This window comes from Gobius niger (assembly GCF_951799975.1).
Source record: "Gobius niger genome assembly, chromosome: 17".
NCBI lineage: Eukaryota > Metazoa > Chordata > Actinopteri > Gobiiformes > Gobiidae > Gobius > Gobius niger.
The window spans coordinates 27,632,903-27,646,940 of record NC_136868.1 but is presented as its reverse complement, the minus strand read 5'-3'; the positions used below and the strand labels follow the sequence as shown (position 1 = coordinate 27,646,940).

The window sequence follows — 14,038 nt, the reverse complement described above, 5'->3', positions numbered from 1 at the left end:
TCAGATCACAAAATTCTAAAAACTTTGAAATTTCTTATGATGACAATAAATACAGAATATATCATTGTCAAGATAAATAAAAACTTTTAGAAACTACAATAACATAACTCTTGTCACTTATTTTTTTTTTACTCAAGTAAGACTACTCCTGCTTCAAATTAAAAAGTTAAAACCACTTAGAGATTTGTTTCAAAAAAAAAAGTTTGTCAAGTAAATGTGGTTAAATCCATGTAACTGATTGTCCACTTCTGAAAAGTCGTTGGCGTTTAGAGAAATACGACTTCTCAGAAACAAACCTGGCTGTGTGCGTGTGTTACGGAACCAAACGTGACGCACAATTATAAGGAAATATCTGACTTGTTTCCCCATAGTTTTGTGAGTCTGAAATCATATGAGATTACGACGAGAGTGGAGGAGAAGCTACTGGAGGTGATCTGATGCTCCAAACCCAGGAATGTAGCCGTGCACATCTGCTCAGGCCATTACTGCCACAGACGCACTCTGATCTCAACTCCATTTGTTGTTCAGTGGCTTAGAGACTTGTGCACTGGCAACACGACTACATCAACATCCAACTGACAAAGCTTCCACCACGTTCTGCGGCAAACTTTCTTCAATAAAAAGGAATATTTGGACTTTGACGTTTGAGGATTACTCAGATAAAGCTAGTTAATGCAATAAATACAAAATTAAAGCAATAGAGTGTACCAATTCAGACAGAACTGCAGAATTTGAACTACCATATTTTCTGGACTATACGCACGAGCCAAAAAATGCATAATGAAGAAGAGAAAAACATATATAAGTCACTCCAGAGTATAAGTCGCACCAGCCTTGGCAACTACCTGGGCATGGAGGAGTAACTGCTCCATTGACAATCCTCTCCCGGCAGCACGTTGTTCAAGCTCTCGTTTGTGAACTGGTTCCTCTAGCTGTGGCCATCTAGCTTTTTAGCCCAAGATTAGCTTTTTATTGTTTTTTTTTCATTGCGGTTGGAGTAACCTCCGTTTTTCGCCCGTACCTCACAAGTTTCTCACAACTCTCTTTCTGCTGCTCGATTGTCGTTTTCTAAATCTTCTGTTACAGGAGTAGCAGATACACAAGCCTAGAGCGCCCCCTAGCGGCGGTCAGTGTGAAGATAACAAACATGTAAAATTACATATTTTGATATATAAGTCGCACCTGAGCATAAGTCGCACCCCCAGCTAAACTATGAAGAAAGTGCCACTTATAGTCCGGAAAATATGGTACTTCAACTGTTTTGAGATATACATTGAGACACTCTTCAAACACACTATTCAAACACATACATTGACCAAAATCCCCTCCAATAACAGATTTGCCTTTGTTTTTCCTATGTGGCAAGTGAGGAAAATCAAAGTTGGAAAAAACAGATACAGTATTTTCATGTCGCACTTTTGTTTCAGGCTGTTTTAGGAATGTGTGAATCTCAGTCAGATTCAAGACCTCAGTGTTTTCTTTGCTGTTCTGTAGCTTCTAGCAATGTGGAAGTTGAAGAAATTGTGACACCTCACATTGCGGTAAAGATTAATTTTGTGAAAAATTTGCAGCCTTGACTAGGAGTCATATCAATTTAAAACAAGTATTTCCACACATATTCACACAGTTAAATTTAGAAAACTAATTACTGTTGGCATTAAATACAGTGATGTTAACGCTTCAGAAAAAACAGTTTTACATTTCTAACATAACAGATAAAAGCTGTCAAGGTTGTCAGATCAGTCTTGTTAAGAACTGCAATTTAAAAAAACATTTAAAAAAACATTTTCTAGGATTGTTCTTCCAAAATCTCAAGGACCTCTGATTTACATGATGAACACTGTGCTGTCTCAATGTCTGTCACTGAGATCACACCCATAAACTGACCCTCTCCCCTGCTGCCCACTGCTCTTTACTGGCTTCTCCAGTATTGAAGGATTGGTCAAATGCAACACTATTCTATTCTATTCTATTCTATTCTATTCTATTCTATTCTATTCTATTCTTGCAGGCATTTGGTGATAATCTCTAACACATTGTTTTTGCACTTGGGATGGATCAGAAGGTAAGAGGGTAGGAGTGTCAGGCCAACTCTCCTGTTTTGGTGCAGGGTCATTTCTGGGTCTCATTTGTAAAGTAAAAGGTTATATATTTGTACATACATTGCAAGTACTCTTGGTCACAGAATTCAGATAACTGGAGTAACAATAAATGATGATTCAAACCTCCAGGGTTAACGTGTGGAACTTCTCCCTTCAGCTGTACCTATTGAACTGCCATAGTGCATTGTCAGTGGTTGATCTCAAGGGCTGCCTGGGCTTGGCTCTAGACTAAGTGAAAATATATCCATACAGTAACGCACTACTCACATGTCACAACATACATCTGCAAAGAAACACACTGCTGTCCTATGGAAAATGAATAGAGCCACAAGCAGGAAAGTGATATTTTATGGAAATAGTCTCTACAAATATTTTCAGAAATGCCTGTGGTAATTGTATTAGTTGAGCGTCTCAAATGTTGAGTTCTTGGACTTATTTAAAATGTACACTTTGAACTGAATCTTGATATAATAATCGCAAATCTAATTGTAACTGCAGTAAGAGTCAGGAAAAGTACTTAATACATATTTTTCCCAAATCATGCAGCTCTAGGACTTGAGATGGACTCAGAATTCATGATCTAAAGTGAGACTGCATTCCTGGACATGAAACATGTTGAGTAAAAGTGTGATGTGGGCTGTTCTCACTGTTGTGCAATACCTCCTCAGTCGCTTGTGGGACTCTTTTCAGCATTCAGATGGAGCTCCGGGGCATTCGTCCAGGAGGAGTGGGCTGGATGTGTAGGGTGTGCGGGGAGGTATAAAGTCTGAGACGGGACAGGACCACAGTGTGTAGGAGGCTGCTGACAGAGGCTCAACATGCTGTGTGTCGTGCTGCTGGCCTGGGCTTTGGGCATCTCCAGACATGGGGTCCTGGGACAGAGAGGTGAGAGCATTTACATTCTCACTCTAGGATAGACATAAGTTGTTCTGGGAAATGCTCCACTGTAGAAATGAATGAGCTGCAATCACTCAAATCAATCAAAGTGTTTAGTCTGATGTGCTTCATTTCAAACTGTCATCTGTGCTGCTTTGTGGCTTTTTCCTTCTCACCTCAAGAAGCTTCGTTAGCAACTAAAGGCCAGTTAACAGCAGGATAAACTTATGTTGATCAAGTAGGGAGGGGTCTAGACACAGTTGTTGGTGCACGACTTGGTTAAAACCCAAAGGCATTTTAGGTCTTTTTCTCCTGGGGTTGTTTTTTCCCCTTTCATGCCATTAAAAACACCCCCTTTCAATGAACCCTTCAAGTTTCATCATAGTTTTATCACTATCATTTATGGACCGGAAGATATCCGCAGGTAAGTAAAACTTTATCTTTTGCATCAGCCACGATGCTCTGGGTCTCTGACTCCTCCAGCCTGCTGATGAAAAAAAGACAAAACCTTCTTGAGGTGACAGATGACGATGACTCCAGCTATCAAGTACAAGTAGTTTATCATTTTAAGGATCAATTCGTTTTAGTCTAATAACAACTTTGTTTATCTATTTCAAGTGTGTATTTGCTTTTGCGTAGACCCCAAACAGCAGTGTTGATCAATGATGGTGCCTCACAGTAGTCATAGCATGATAATAGGATGGAAATGGCTTGATACCTGTATGTGTAATAACGATCACAGTACTTGCATGAAAACAGGACCCCTCCCTAACCTGACCCCCAATAGAAAAACAAAATCACTTTATTTCAAATCCCAAAATGATGCAAATATAGTTGTATTCTTGTCTGGTCTCGACTTACTTTGTGAATTCCACGTCTCGCTCTACAACTCTGAAGCGCTTAGATCTCTTCTGAAGCGCTTAGATCTCTTCTGAAGCGGTGTTTGCTGTGATTTATGTCAGCATCTTGTCGTGCGCTCCGGAGACCGCGCAGTAAACAGGAGCCGACATAATGGCAGAAACACATTTCCTGAGTCTGCAGCGGGGATGAGCCGTAGGGGAGGGGGGAAAGAGGGCAGTCTAGCTCAGGCTTTGATCGTTTTGTAGCCCCGGTGAGAGCGTTCACACCTGGACACACCTGAGCACCTTCTGACCTCCAGGATAGAACTCAGAGTCACAGTAGTTAAGGAGATTGTGTATTTACACAGCTGGAGCTCTCATTTTCCCCCACTATTGACCGGTTAGAGCTCCTTCAAGAGGTGCACTTCTAGTTTTAGTCTGTTATCAGTGATAGAATAATGACAGGAACAGAATGTAACACGGTGAGGAAAGAAACAAAGGCGTATGACTGATGGTGGACAAAGATCAGGCATTAGAAGAATACTACAAAAAGGACAACAGTTTTTCCTGATATCGGCTCTCTAACACCCTGCAGTCTATAAACGTGCCTGTAGTAGATGTGTTCTACAGCAGCACTCTGTGAGTGCGTGGGCGTGGGCTACTGTCAGAGCCATGAGTGATCGCCTCCACTCCGCAGATCATGTTCAATAAAAGGACTCCCACACTTTACAGTCCGAGGCCCTTAGAGGCCGGGCCCTGAGCCAGCTGGGGGCCCGTGTGAAGACAGATGAGGTGAAGCTGTGTCCAAACCACAATTTATAGAAAGCTTCAAGTTCACACAGCTCTGAGATTTCGAGCATATACTGGGAAAGGAGTGTTGAGGGGAGCAATAAAAAGGGTTAGAAAGCTTGTGTGTGTTGATCAAAGTAATAATAACATTATGTCTGTCTGATTTACTTACTCGCTATTCATAACTTTGGATCACATGACTTTACCTTGTTGAGGATTTTCTTTTGACTAATTGAAAGATGGTGCAATGTTTCATTTGTCATCATCATCGGAGAGATCACTCCTGATAGCCAGCTCCAGGGAAGTGCCTTACGCTGCTCTCTAGTCCTCACATTCATCACAACACTCTCTTTAGAGTTAAACTTGTGTTATTGTTCACCATAGTCAGAGTACACTTTGAGCAGTTGCTACAGGCCTGCAGAGTAGCGTGACATGATGAACAAGTAATCAACATAAAGTAGATGGTTTAACCCCGTCATGCAGCTGGTTTTACAGCTTTCTAATCTTTGAGAAAGATCGTGCATGTATAGATTAAAGAGCATGTGTGATAAAATCCCACGCTGCTTCACCCCATTTTGCACCAAAAGGGATTTGATCTACATTTCCCCATCTAACCAGGATTGTTTATAACAAAAACGTAAGACTGGGATTAGGTAGGGAGGAACCCTTTGTTTGTTGTAATTTGGCAAACATGGTAAATGCGGAAAGTGGAGTGTTTAGCGCAACGGTTAGCACCCGTGCTTCACAGCGAGAAGGTCCCAAGTTGGATTCTCACCTGGACGGGGCCTTTCTGTGTGGAGCTTGCATGTTCTCCCCGTGTCTGCGTAGGCTTTCCCAATCACTAAAAACATGTACAATAGGTTAATCCTCCGGCCAGGTGTTTCCGACCAGTAGCCTGGCTTCACATCTGGCCTACGCTGGCAGCTCACTGCTCCTACAGGACGTCCCAGCGGCTTTGAGGATGGGTCAAATGCATGTAACTGTTTGTGCATGTTTTATTCTAAAGATACCATAGAATTGTGTCGGAAATACAGTTCTAGCTTCAGGCCTGAAACTGAGAGACATGCTCCCGCTAGAATTGAGAAGCCTGAATGCTGAACAGTTTGTATTAATTGCTCTGACAGTAATACAGAAAGGATAATAATCAATTAAACACAGATGAAGTTAAGTTCTTGGGTATGAAAAGTGACGCAACAATTTTAAACAAAGTGACTGTAATGTGTCTTTCAGATGGAGAGATTATCAATCAGATTAAAATGACCAACCTGGCTCTGGCGGAGATTAAGGAGCTGCTAAAAGAACAGGTGACGCACAGAAGGCTGCCCGTACATAACCTATGACAAAGATATACTGTGGTCTTCATTTCATATCAGATAACAAGGATCATTTGCCTCTTGTGTTTTCAGATAAAGGAGATAGGTTTCCTGAAGAACACTGTGATGGAGTGTGAAGCCTGTGGTGAGATTATTAATAAAAGGATTTATTTTCGCATTAACAAGAAAAGTGCAATGTTATCTGCCTTTCTACTTGTATCCAAGGAATGGGAGGGCTCCAGCCGCGTCCCTCCTGTGAGCCTAACCCGTGTCACCCCGGGGTGCAGTGTCAGGTGACTGCAGACGGGATCAAGTGTGGGCCCTGTCCCGGCGGCATGGAGGGCAACGGCACTCACTGCACTGACATAGACGAGGTGCGGTACTTCAACTTTACATGGTTCAGATGAGCCCTCGTGCCCCTGCTGCAGTTAGAAAACATGACAGAGCCCCTTTTGGGGAGAGCAAACCTGTTCCTTTGTTCCCCTGTCTGCAGTGCTCCGTGATGCCGTGTCACATGGGCGTCCGCTGCATCAACACCTCCCCGGGGTTCCGCTGTGGCTCGTGTCCCGCGGGGTTCACTGGCCCACAGGTGCAGGGGGTGGGCCTGACCTACGCACGGGCCAACAAGCAGGTCAGTGTTGCATACAGATAAACACCGAGCAAATGAGTAAAGCCGTTTCAGAACATCATCTACAGTCTCATTTTCATATTATTTAGATTGAGAATCTCTGCTTTCTGTTCGCTGTAGGTCTGCACTGACATCAACGAATGCGAGGATCACAACAAGGGCGGTTGCGTGGAGAACTCCATCTGCCTCAACACGCCGGTGAGGAAGTTTTTAATCAGAAAACGTGTCCTTGCTCAATGTACTGCAGTGTCCGAGCGGCACTGAAGTATGGGTCAAATTTCCCAATGGGTCCATAAAGTCATAACACAGAAAACACTTCAATTCAAGTGTTGTTTATACGCGACCTGTCTGATGGCCTTATGGTTCCCCAGGGCTCCTACAGGTGCGGCCCGTGTATAACAGGCTACGTGGGGGACCAGAGGAAAGGCTGTAAACCAGAGAGAGCCTGTGGGAACGGCCAGCCCAACCCCTGCCACGCCAGCGCCGAGTGCATCGTCCACCGCGAGGGGACCATCGAGTGTCAGGTCAATCTGGATTTAACGGCTCCTCTCACTTTCACACAGCAGTTTGGAAAACAGGTTGCGTTCACTATGTAAGTGCACTGTCAAGGCACCATTGAACTATTTGACATTTGGGACATTAAGTCTCCCTTTATGCTGTAAGTTCATGAATGACTTTGCTGCAATGACACACACATTAGTGGCATGGTATTTTAACATGTATCATTTGGTAACGTTTAAGTCCAGCCATTCCCAAAGTCTGGAGCATTGCTGCTCCCCATTGGATAAATATCAGGGTCCCCGTCCCCTCTGGGTGAAAACAAAAGGAGATTTATGGCAGCCGAAAGGAAATCTCGGATCAATTCTCTGTAGGCTGCATACATCTAATTCAATAACAAAATAAAAGGAAAAAAAGCTGGAGATGCAGTTCCCCGGGCGCTGCACTGTGGTCACCGACTGCTCCTCACGTTTTGGCCCAGCGGCATCGAAGGATGGGTCAAATGCAGAGGACAATTTTCCCTGCGAGGAAATAAAGTGTTCCTTAACCTTGGCTATAATGACCTTAAAAAAAAAAAAAAAAAAAAAAAAAAATCTACACACAAATTGTTACTGACACTTAATGATCACAGAGGGGTTCAGCTGCTCAGTTTAAGTTTTAGCGTTAACTGCCTTTGCTATGAATGATCTGAAACAACAGATCACTTCCTTTGCATCCTTTTCATACTTGACAAATAAATAAAACTCATAAAATAATTGTTCAGATGAAAATTGGAAGTTCTCAGTGACATTGCGCCCATCTATCTGATGATGCATCATTATTATTATTATTAGGCGGGGCCCCCTAATAATGACCATACTTTTATTGCTTAATTTATATAATAACAAATGGCAATAACAGTAGGCTAAAAAAATACAGACAGGGAATTTTTAACATAAAGCCTGGCCATCCATGCTGATAAATTGGCATTTTCACATTTGACCCTTTATAGAACCCTTTCCTGCCCTAAACTCTTATATATTGGCCTTTTAGAATCTTATGTGAACGCAACCTGATTTTGATCATTCTGAGCCTGAAAAAGCAGTTAATTCCCATGAGCCGCTCTTTGATATACTTATCTTTCCAGTCTGGTGCTGGTCTGTGAGAGTATGTGCTCACTCAATATAAACGTTCTCCATGCTCACAGTGTGGCGTTGGCTGGGCTGGGAACGGTTACCTCTGCGGCCCCGATGTCGACATCGACGGCTTCCCCGACGAGAAACTGGCTTGTCCGGAGAGGAACTGCAACAAGGTCAGTACAGGGGGAGGAATGAGGCGGGTGAGGCTGAGGCGGCGGCTGGTTCTGCTGCTGCTGCACAGAAATGTCAGGTAGAAAGAAAGGAGAGAGAGTGAAGTTCTACAAATGCATGAGAGGTGATTGGTTAAGCTGGGATTGGCTGGCTATTTCATACACTTCATTTGTTTTAGCCTTTTCTTACCACAACAAAGTCTGGGCAAGACATTGTTCAGATTATTTTCAAATGTTTTAATTTTTCAAAGCTGCTGTTTTTAAATATATATGATGTTAATGTTTTTGGTCCTAAAGATAAAACATGGAAACTCTCCTCAGAGCTTTAATACCTACATTGTTTAAACTATACACCATACAACTAAACTATATTAGAGCTTGAACATTGATCCAAACCCACAGCAAAACGGTGGATTAACTGCCACCTGTGTCTCATCCAGAGACTGTACAAAACATGGACGAAGCAATTAGCTACTGTAGCCAAATAGGAAATGGCAGTATGTACAGTAATATGCATCATTGGATACATTTAGAAATATATATATTATAATCACTATTGTTGCCACTGATTGCTGTTTTGGTCTCATTAGGACAACTGCCTGACTGTACCAAACTCTGGACAAGAAGATGCGGATAAGGATGGGATTGGAGATGCCTGTGACGAAGACGCAGATGGAGATGGGATCCTCAACACTCAGGTACAGTGTGGCCACACCTAAACCGGCGCTCATACGTCTTTCATTAAAAGTGTTCATTTGAATGTTACAAAATGTTGCAGCCATTTTTATATTTTATATTTGCTATAAGTGTTTTTTTCATGTAGGATAACTGTGTGCTGGTGCCTAACGTGGATCAGCGTAACATTGACGAGGACGACTTTGGAGACGCCTGTGACAACTGCCGCGCCATCAAGAACAACGACCAGAAGGACACGGACGTGGACAAATACGGGGACGAGTGCGATGAGGACATTGACGGAGACGGTCTGCAGCTGAAACACAAGTCCACTCATCTTGATTGTGTTTATGAAATCTAATGGTGACTGTTTTTTTTGTTTTGTTTAGGAATACCCAATCACCTGGATAACTGCATGAGAGTCCCCAACAAAGACCAGAAAGATCGGGACGGGGACAAAGTGGGAGACGCCTGTGACAGCTGTCCTTATGTGCCTAATCCTGAGCAGGTCAGAAACCGTTTAATATCATTATTTATCACAATTCAACACAAAAAAGTAGCAATTATTTTACATTCTAAATGTCCTATGTCACTAAGGTTGTAGAATGCATAACATTAGTGACATGGGAAGACACTTATGATCTAATGGTACAGTATAACTGCAAAGTATATGGGAATCTTCCTCAGCAATAATCTTGAGTATAATTGTGTTAATAATGCTCTGCTGAAATATGCAATCTAACCCGTAATACACATTTCAATTGGTTAGAAATGTTAACACTTTACAAAATGATACCTGGTTACCTACAACTGCATTAAACTACAGAGTGTACTGCAAAAGAGTGGGATAGTGAGTAGCTAGCAAACTAAAGGAGGTCCCCAAGGCCTTCCTGTGTGGAGTTGGCGCGTTCGCCCCATGTCAGTGTGGGTTTAAACTCTGCGTGGGTGCAGCAATTTTCACCATTTGTTTTTTATCACAGCTTTACGTGCACTTAGGGGGTCCATTTACCAAGAGTTAGCTCATGTGCAAACCGAGTAGTACGTGCAAAAGTGGTGCAGCTGCAGTTATTTGTGGATTCCCTCACACTCACATTCTCTGATTTACAGATCAATTGTTAAACTCAGGACAACACGGTCACAAAATAGTATATATTATTTTTCAGCTTGTACTGGCTTGAGCCTGTCTTAATAAATTACCCTTTAGTATCTTTGTATTTGTAAGACATAACAAAAACTCTCTGCTACATCATCAAAATTCACACTCGTCTGTGATAGGTTAAAATCCCTGTCACTCACTCAGAGCATAAAGAGACTGGCTAAATAGGAGAAGGAGTAGGTGTGGAGAAGTATCCGCATTAGTTTTCACTTTCGTGCTCATGTTCAAACCAAAACATGCACAACAAACTGCGCCCTGATCTCACGTATTGTCTCCTTTAGAACGACGCGGACAACGACTTGATCGGAGACCCCTGTGACACAAACAAAGACAGGTATAGAAACCGTTTGTTCAATAGCCTACGCGTTGTGCATGACTGACGGCGTCCTGTCCTGTGCAGTGATGGGGACGGTCACCAGGACTCGAACGACAACTGTCCCGCCGTGATCAACCCCTCACAGCTGGACACGGACAAAGACGGAAAAGGAGACGAGTGCGATGATGACGATGACGACGATGGCATCCCGGACCTCCTGCCTCCAGGACCGGACAACTGCAGGCTGATCCCCAACCCGCTGCAGGAGGACTCTGACGGTGGGACACAAGACACATTTAAGTGAACTAAACAAGAATGTTTATCGATGGAACTGCTCTTTTGTGCTTATTTACCAATCGCTGCTCAAAGACTAGTAGGATCTGCTCCGGTTTTGCAGGCGACGGAGTGGGTAACGTGTGCCAGACTGACTTTGACAACGACACCATTATCGACATAGTGGATGCGTGTCCGGAGAACGCCGAGGTCACGCTGACGGACTTCAGGGAGTTCCAGACTGTGGTGCTGGACCCGGAGGGGGACGCTCAGATCGATCCAAACTGGGTCGTCCTCAACCAGGTCCAAATGTTCTTTTTGTTTTCTTTGTAACATTTCAATGGTTCGTTCAAAAGAAGCTAATGTCTAAAGGGGGACTATGTGTTGTTTTGGCAGGGAAGAGAGATCGTGCAGACAATGAACAGTGACCCTGGATTGGCTGTTGGTAAGTACAGTCGGGAGTGGGACTAATGAGTTTTGCGTTGAAAATGACTACAAGAGAGCAGTATTTTACCTATCTTTGGAAATAGCTGACAAATCGAGAATCCGGTGACCACTTGTAGTGCTTTTCAGAGCTTCCTTCCTCTTCACTTCCTTCCAGGTTACACTGCCTTCAGCGGGGTGGATTTTGAAGGGACGTTTCACGTGAACACGGTCACGGATGATGACTATGCCGGCTTCATATTCGGGTACCAGGACAGCTCCAGCTTCTACGTGGTCATGTGGAAGCAGGTGGAGCAGATCTATTGGCAGGCCAACCCCTTCAGGGCTGTGGCTGAGCCGGGCATCCAACTCAAGGTAACACTTTGGCTGAGCAAAGCGTTAGTTCGTTGTTATCCATGCTATGACGAGAGACATAATTCGACTATCGAGTTGTTATGTTTCTGTGACTGCGCATGTTTTGTCCTGTCTTTGCTGTGTTGTTGGATAAGGCGGTGAAGTCCAGCACGGGACCCGGGGAGAACCTGAGGAACGCCCTGTGGCACACGGGCGACACCTCGGACCAGGTCAAACTCCTGTGGAAGGACGCGCGCAATGTAGGCTGGAAGGACAAGACGTCATACAAGTGGTTCCTGCAGCACAGACCGGCCGACGGATACATCAGGTAGACGACGTTTACCCATAAACTGGACGGTAGATAGTTCAGTTTCACCGTAGTGGAAACGGGAAGCTGTGGCCTGATTCGATTTAAAACTTTGAGCATTAACAGACACTGCCTTGCTCGATGGGCAAACACTGGACAGGTTTTACATGCACACCAGGAAACTCGAAGGGGGATTCATTTTTCTCAAATTGTAGCACAACTGGATAACACCATTTGTATATGGAGAACAATTACCACCATATTTTACTGGGTTTTCAACAGGCCTGAAAACGTGTTACTCTATTTGTGGAGGTTGTTATTCCAATCAATAGAATATGGTTGTGATCCAAGTAGCATCGAGTCAGGTAATGCCCAGTGACCAAAAATGATAATGTTCGATAACTGAGGTTGACGGTTCGAATCTCGGCTCCGGTATATTGTGTGAATGTGGTGTGTGCGCGTGCGAATAGTTGGTGGTGGTGGGAGGGGCTACAGGCTCCCCCCCTCCCCCCCCCCCCCACACACACAAAAAAGAAGGGCACTGAAAGCAAGCGTGAGAATGCAGCATGAAGCTAGTATTAGCATCATGGTTTGCATTGCCCGTTTTATGGACCAATTTGAGTCGTTGGACCTTTGCTCCTTTCCATGTCACTGTATTATATTTGGTAGAAAATACATTCATAATTCAGCATTTTTTTCCCTTTGTTTTCCACGTTGAACCATGACCATTTTCGGGCCTATCCAACGATACCCGGTGGTGCAAATTTGTGATAAGCCGAAATGGAAATAAATCAAGCAAATCATGAAAAAAGACCTCGATCATTTTGTAATATTTTATGGTTTCTTGCGATGTGGATATTATATATTAGATGTTACAACCCTAATTGTGTGACTCACTCAAACATGTTTTTTTTGTCACTGCTGGTCATCACATCATGCACTTATCTGTCACATGCTGTCGTGTACAGGGTGCGTTTCTACGAAGGGACTCAGATGGTGGCGGACACGGGCGTGATCATCGACGCCACGATGAGAGGCGGGCGACTGGGGGTGTTCTGCTTCTCACAGGAAAACATCATCTGGGCCAACCTGCGATACCGCTGCAACGGTGAGCACTGGGCACAACCACACGTTATTGTAGACAAAGAGGCAGAAGAGGACTGCGCACACTAGGTCTAGATAAAACTGTGGAGAGGGACACTGAGTAGAGAAGAGGTAGAAGTAGAATCCAAGGAGAGTTGTGATTAAGATAAAGATGTGAACTTTGAAGACGTTTTACTTGTCTTGTTGCAGACACTCTTCCTCTGGACTTTGACACGTACAGGGCACAGCAGGTCCGGCTGGCTGGCTGAGACCACAGGGACACAGTTCTGATGCGCTCCCAGACGCACACAATAGGTCTGTGTGGAATGGATAAGTCCAACGCAGTATGTTCTAATCTAAACTTGTGTGTTGAGTGTGTAAGAATCTACAGGTGTGTTATTTTGTACAATGTTATTAAGTTGTGTCTGTGCTGTTTATATATTTCATAAAGCTCTGAAAACCTGTATGTATTTTTTATGGAAATGTTAAAGTTTGAATAAATGTGAATGTAACTGTTGAGCCTTTAATTGATGTTTAATGATGCATCAAGTTTAGCAAAGAGGCTGAGCATTGTAACCGCCAAAAATGGAAAGTTGTGAATCGACAAGATTATCTTAATAATCACCCACCAATCAACTACATACATATGCTTTATCAGTAGGTTAAATGGGGTAAAAACTGTTTCAGCAAGTTATTTATGCATTAATTCTGTTATTGTTGCCGTCCAACATGTCATGTGCTAATAAATAATGTAACATCAAGACAGATTCTGGTTTCAACTCAACAGCTTTTAGTGGAAATCAACATTCTGAACATTTCACAGGCATGCACATATCCAAAATAATCTTTTGAAATTTGCATTTGGAAATACAGGTTACAAAATAGAAACAATAGCAAAGACAATATACAACAGGGTTGAAACGTCATGCATATCCACAGCAGCACGCTGCGTTTACGTCGTCAATGACACCAGACACTTTTAAATCGCCGTGTTTCTGCCACTCGCGACTGTGTGCAGAGAAAATCTGCCTTAACATTCAGTTTAATCGACATTTTCTTTTAAACAAATGGTCACAGGAGGAGTATCACATGGCAACAAAGAAATACCTACAGATCTT

The 14,038-nt window shown here is 43.3% G+C and overlaps 1 protein-coding gene across 1 annotated transcript; it reads left to right on the top strand.

The window, feature by feature from the left end:
- Positions 1–2,848: 2,848 nt before the first annotated feature.
- comp (cartilage oligomeric matrix protein) lies at positions 2,849–13,218 on the top strand. Its single transcript, XM_079575258.1, has 19 exons — positions 2,849–2,987; positions 5,837–5,910; positions 6,013–6,064; positions 6,145–6,293; positions 6,413–6,550; positions 6,668–6,745; positions 6,919–7,071; positions 8,232–8,336; positions 8,924–9,031; positions 9,157–9,316; positions 9,398–9,516; positions 10,446–10,498; positions 10,565–10,758; positions 10,878–11,056; positions 11,150–11,198; positions 11,355–11,551; positions 11,686–11,858; positions 12,806–12,945; positions 13,131–13,218. Exons 1-19 carry the CDS (start codon positions 2,921–2,923, stop codon positions 13,187–13,189), a joined length of 2,247 nt encoding a protein of 748 aa, XP_079431384.1. The 5' UTR covers positions 2,849–2,920; the 3' UTR covers positions 13,190–13,218.
- The last annotated feature ends 820 nt before the right edge of the window (positions 13,219–14,038 follow it).

Coding starts and splice junctions, on each gene's coding strand:
- comp (XM_079575258.1), top strand. CDS start 2,921: ATGCTGTGTGTCGTGCTGCTGGCCTGGGCTTTGGGCATCTCCAGACAT. Junction 6,294..6,412: donor ACTGCACTGACATAGACGAG/GTGCGGTACTTC, acceptor CCCTGTCTGCAG/TGCTCCGTGATGCCGTGTCA. Junction 11,057..11,149: donor ACTGGGTCGTCCTCAACCAG/GTCCAAATGTTC, acceptor TTGTTTTGGCAG/GGAAGAGAGATCGTGCAGAC.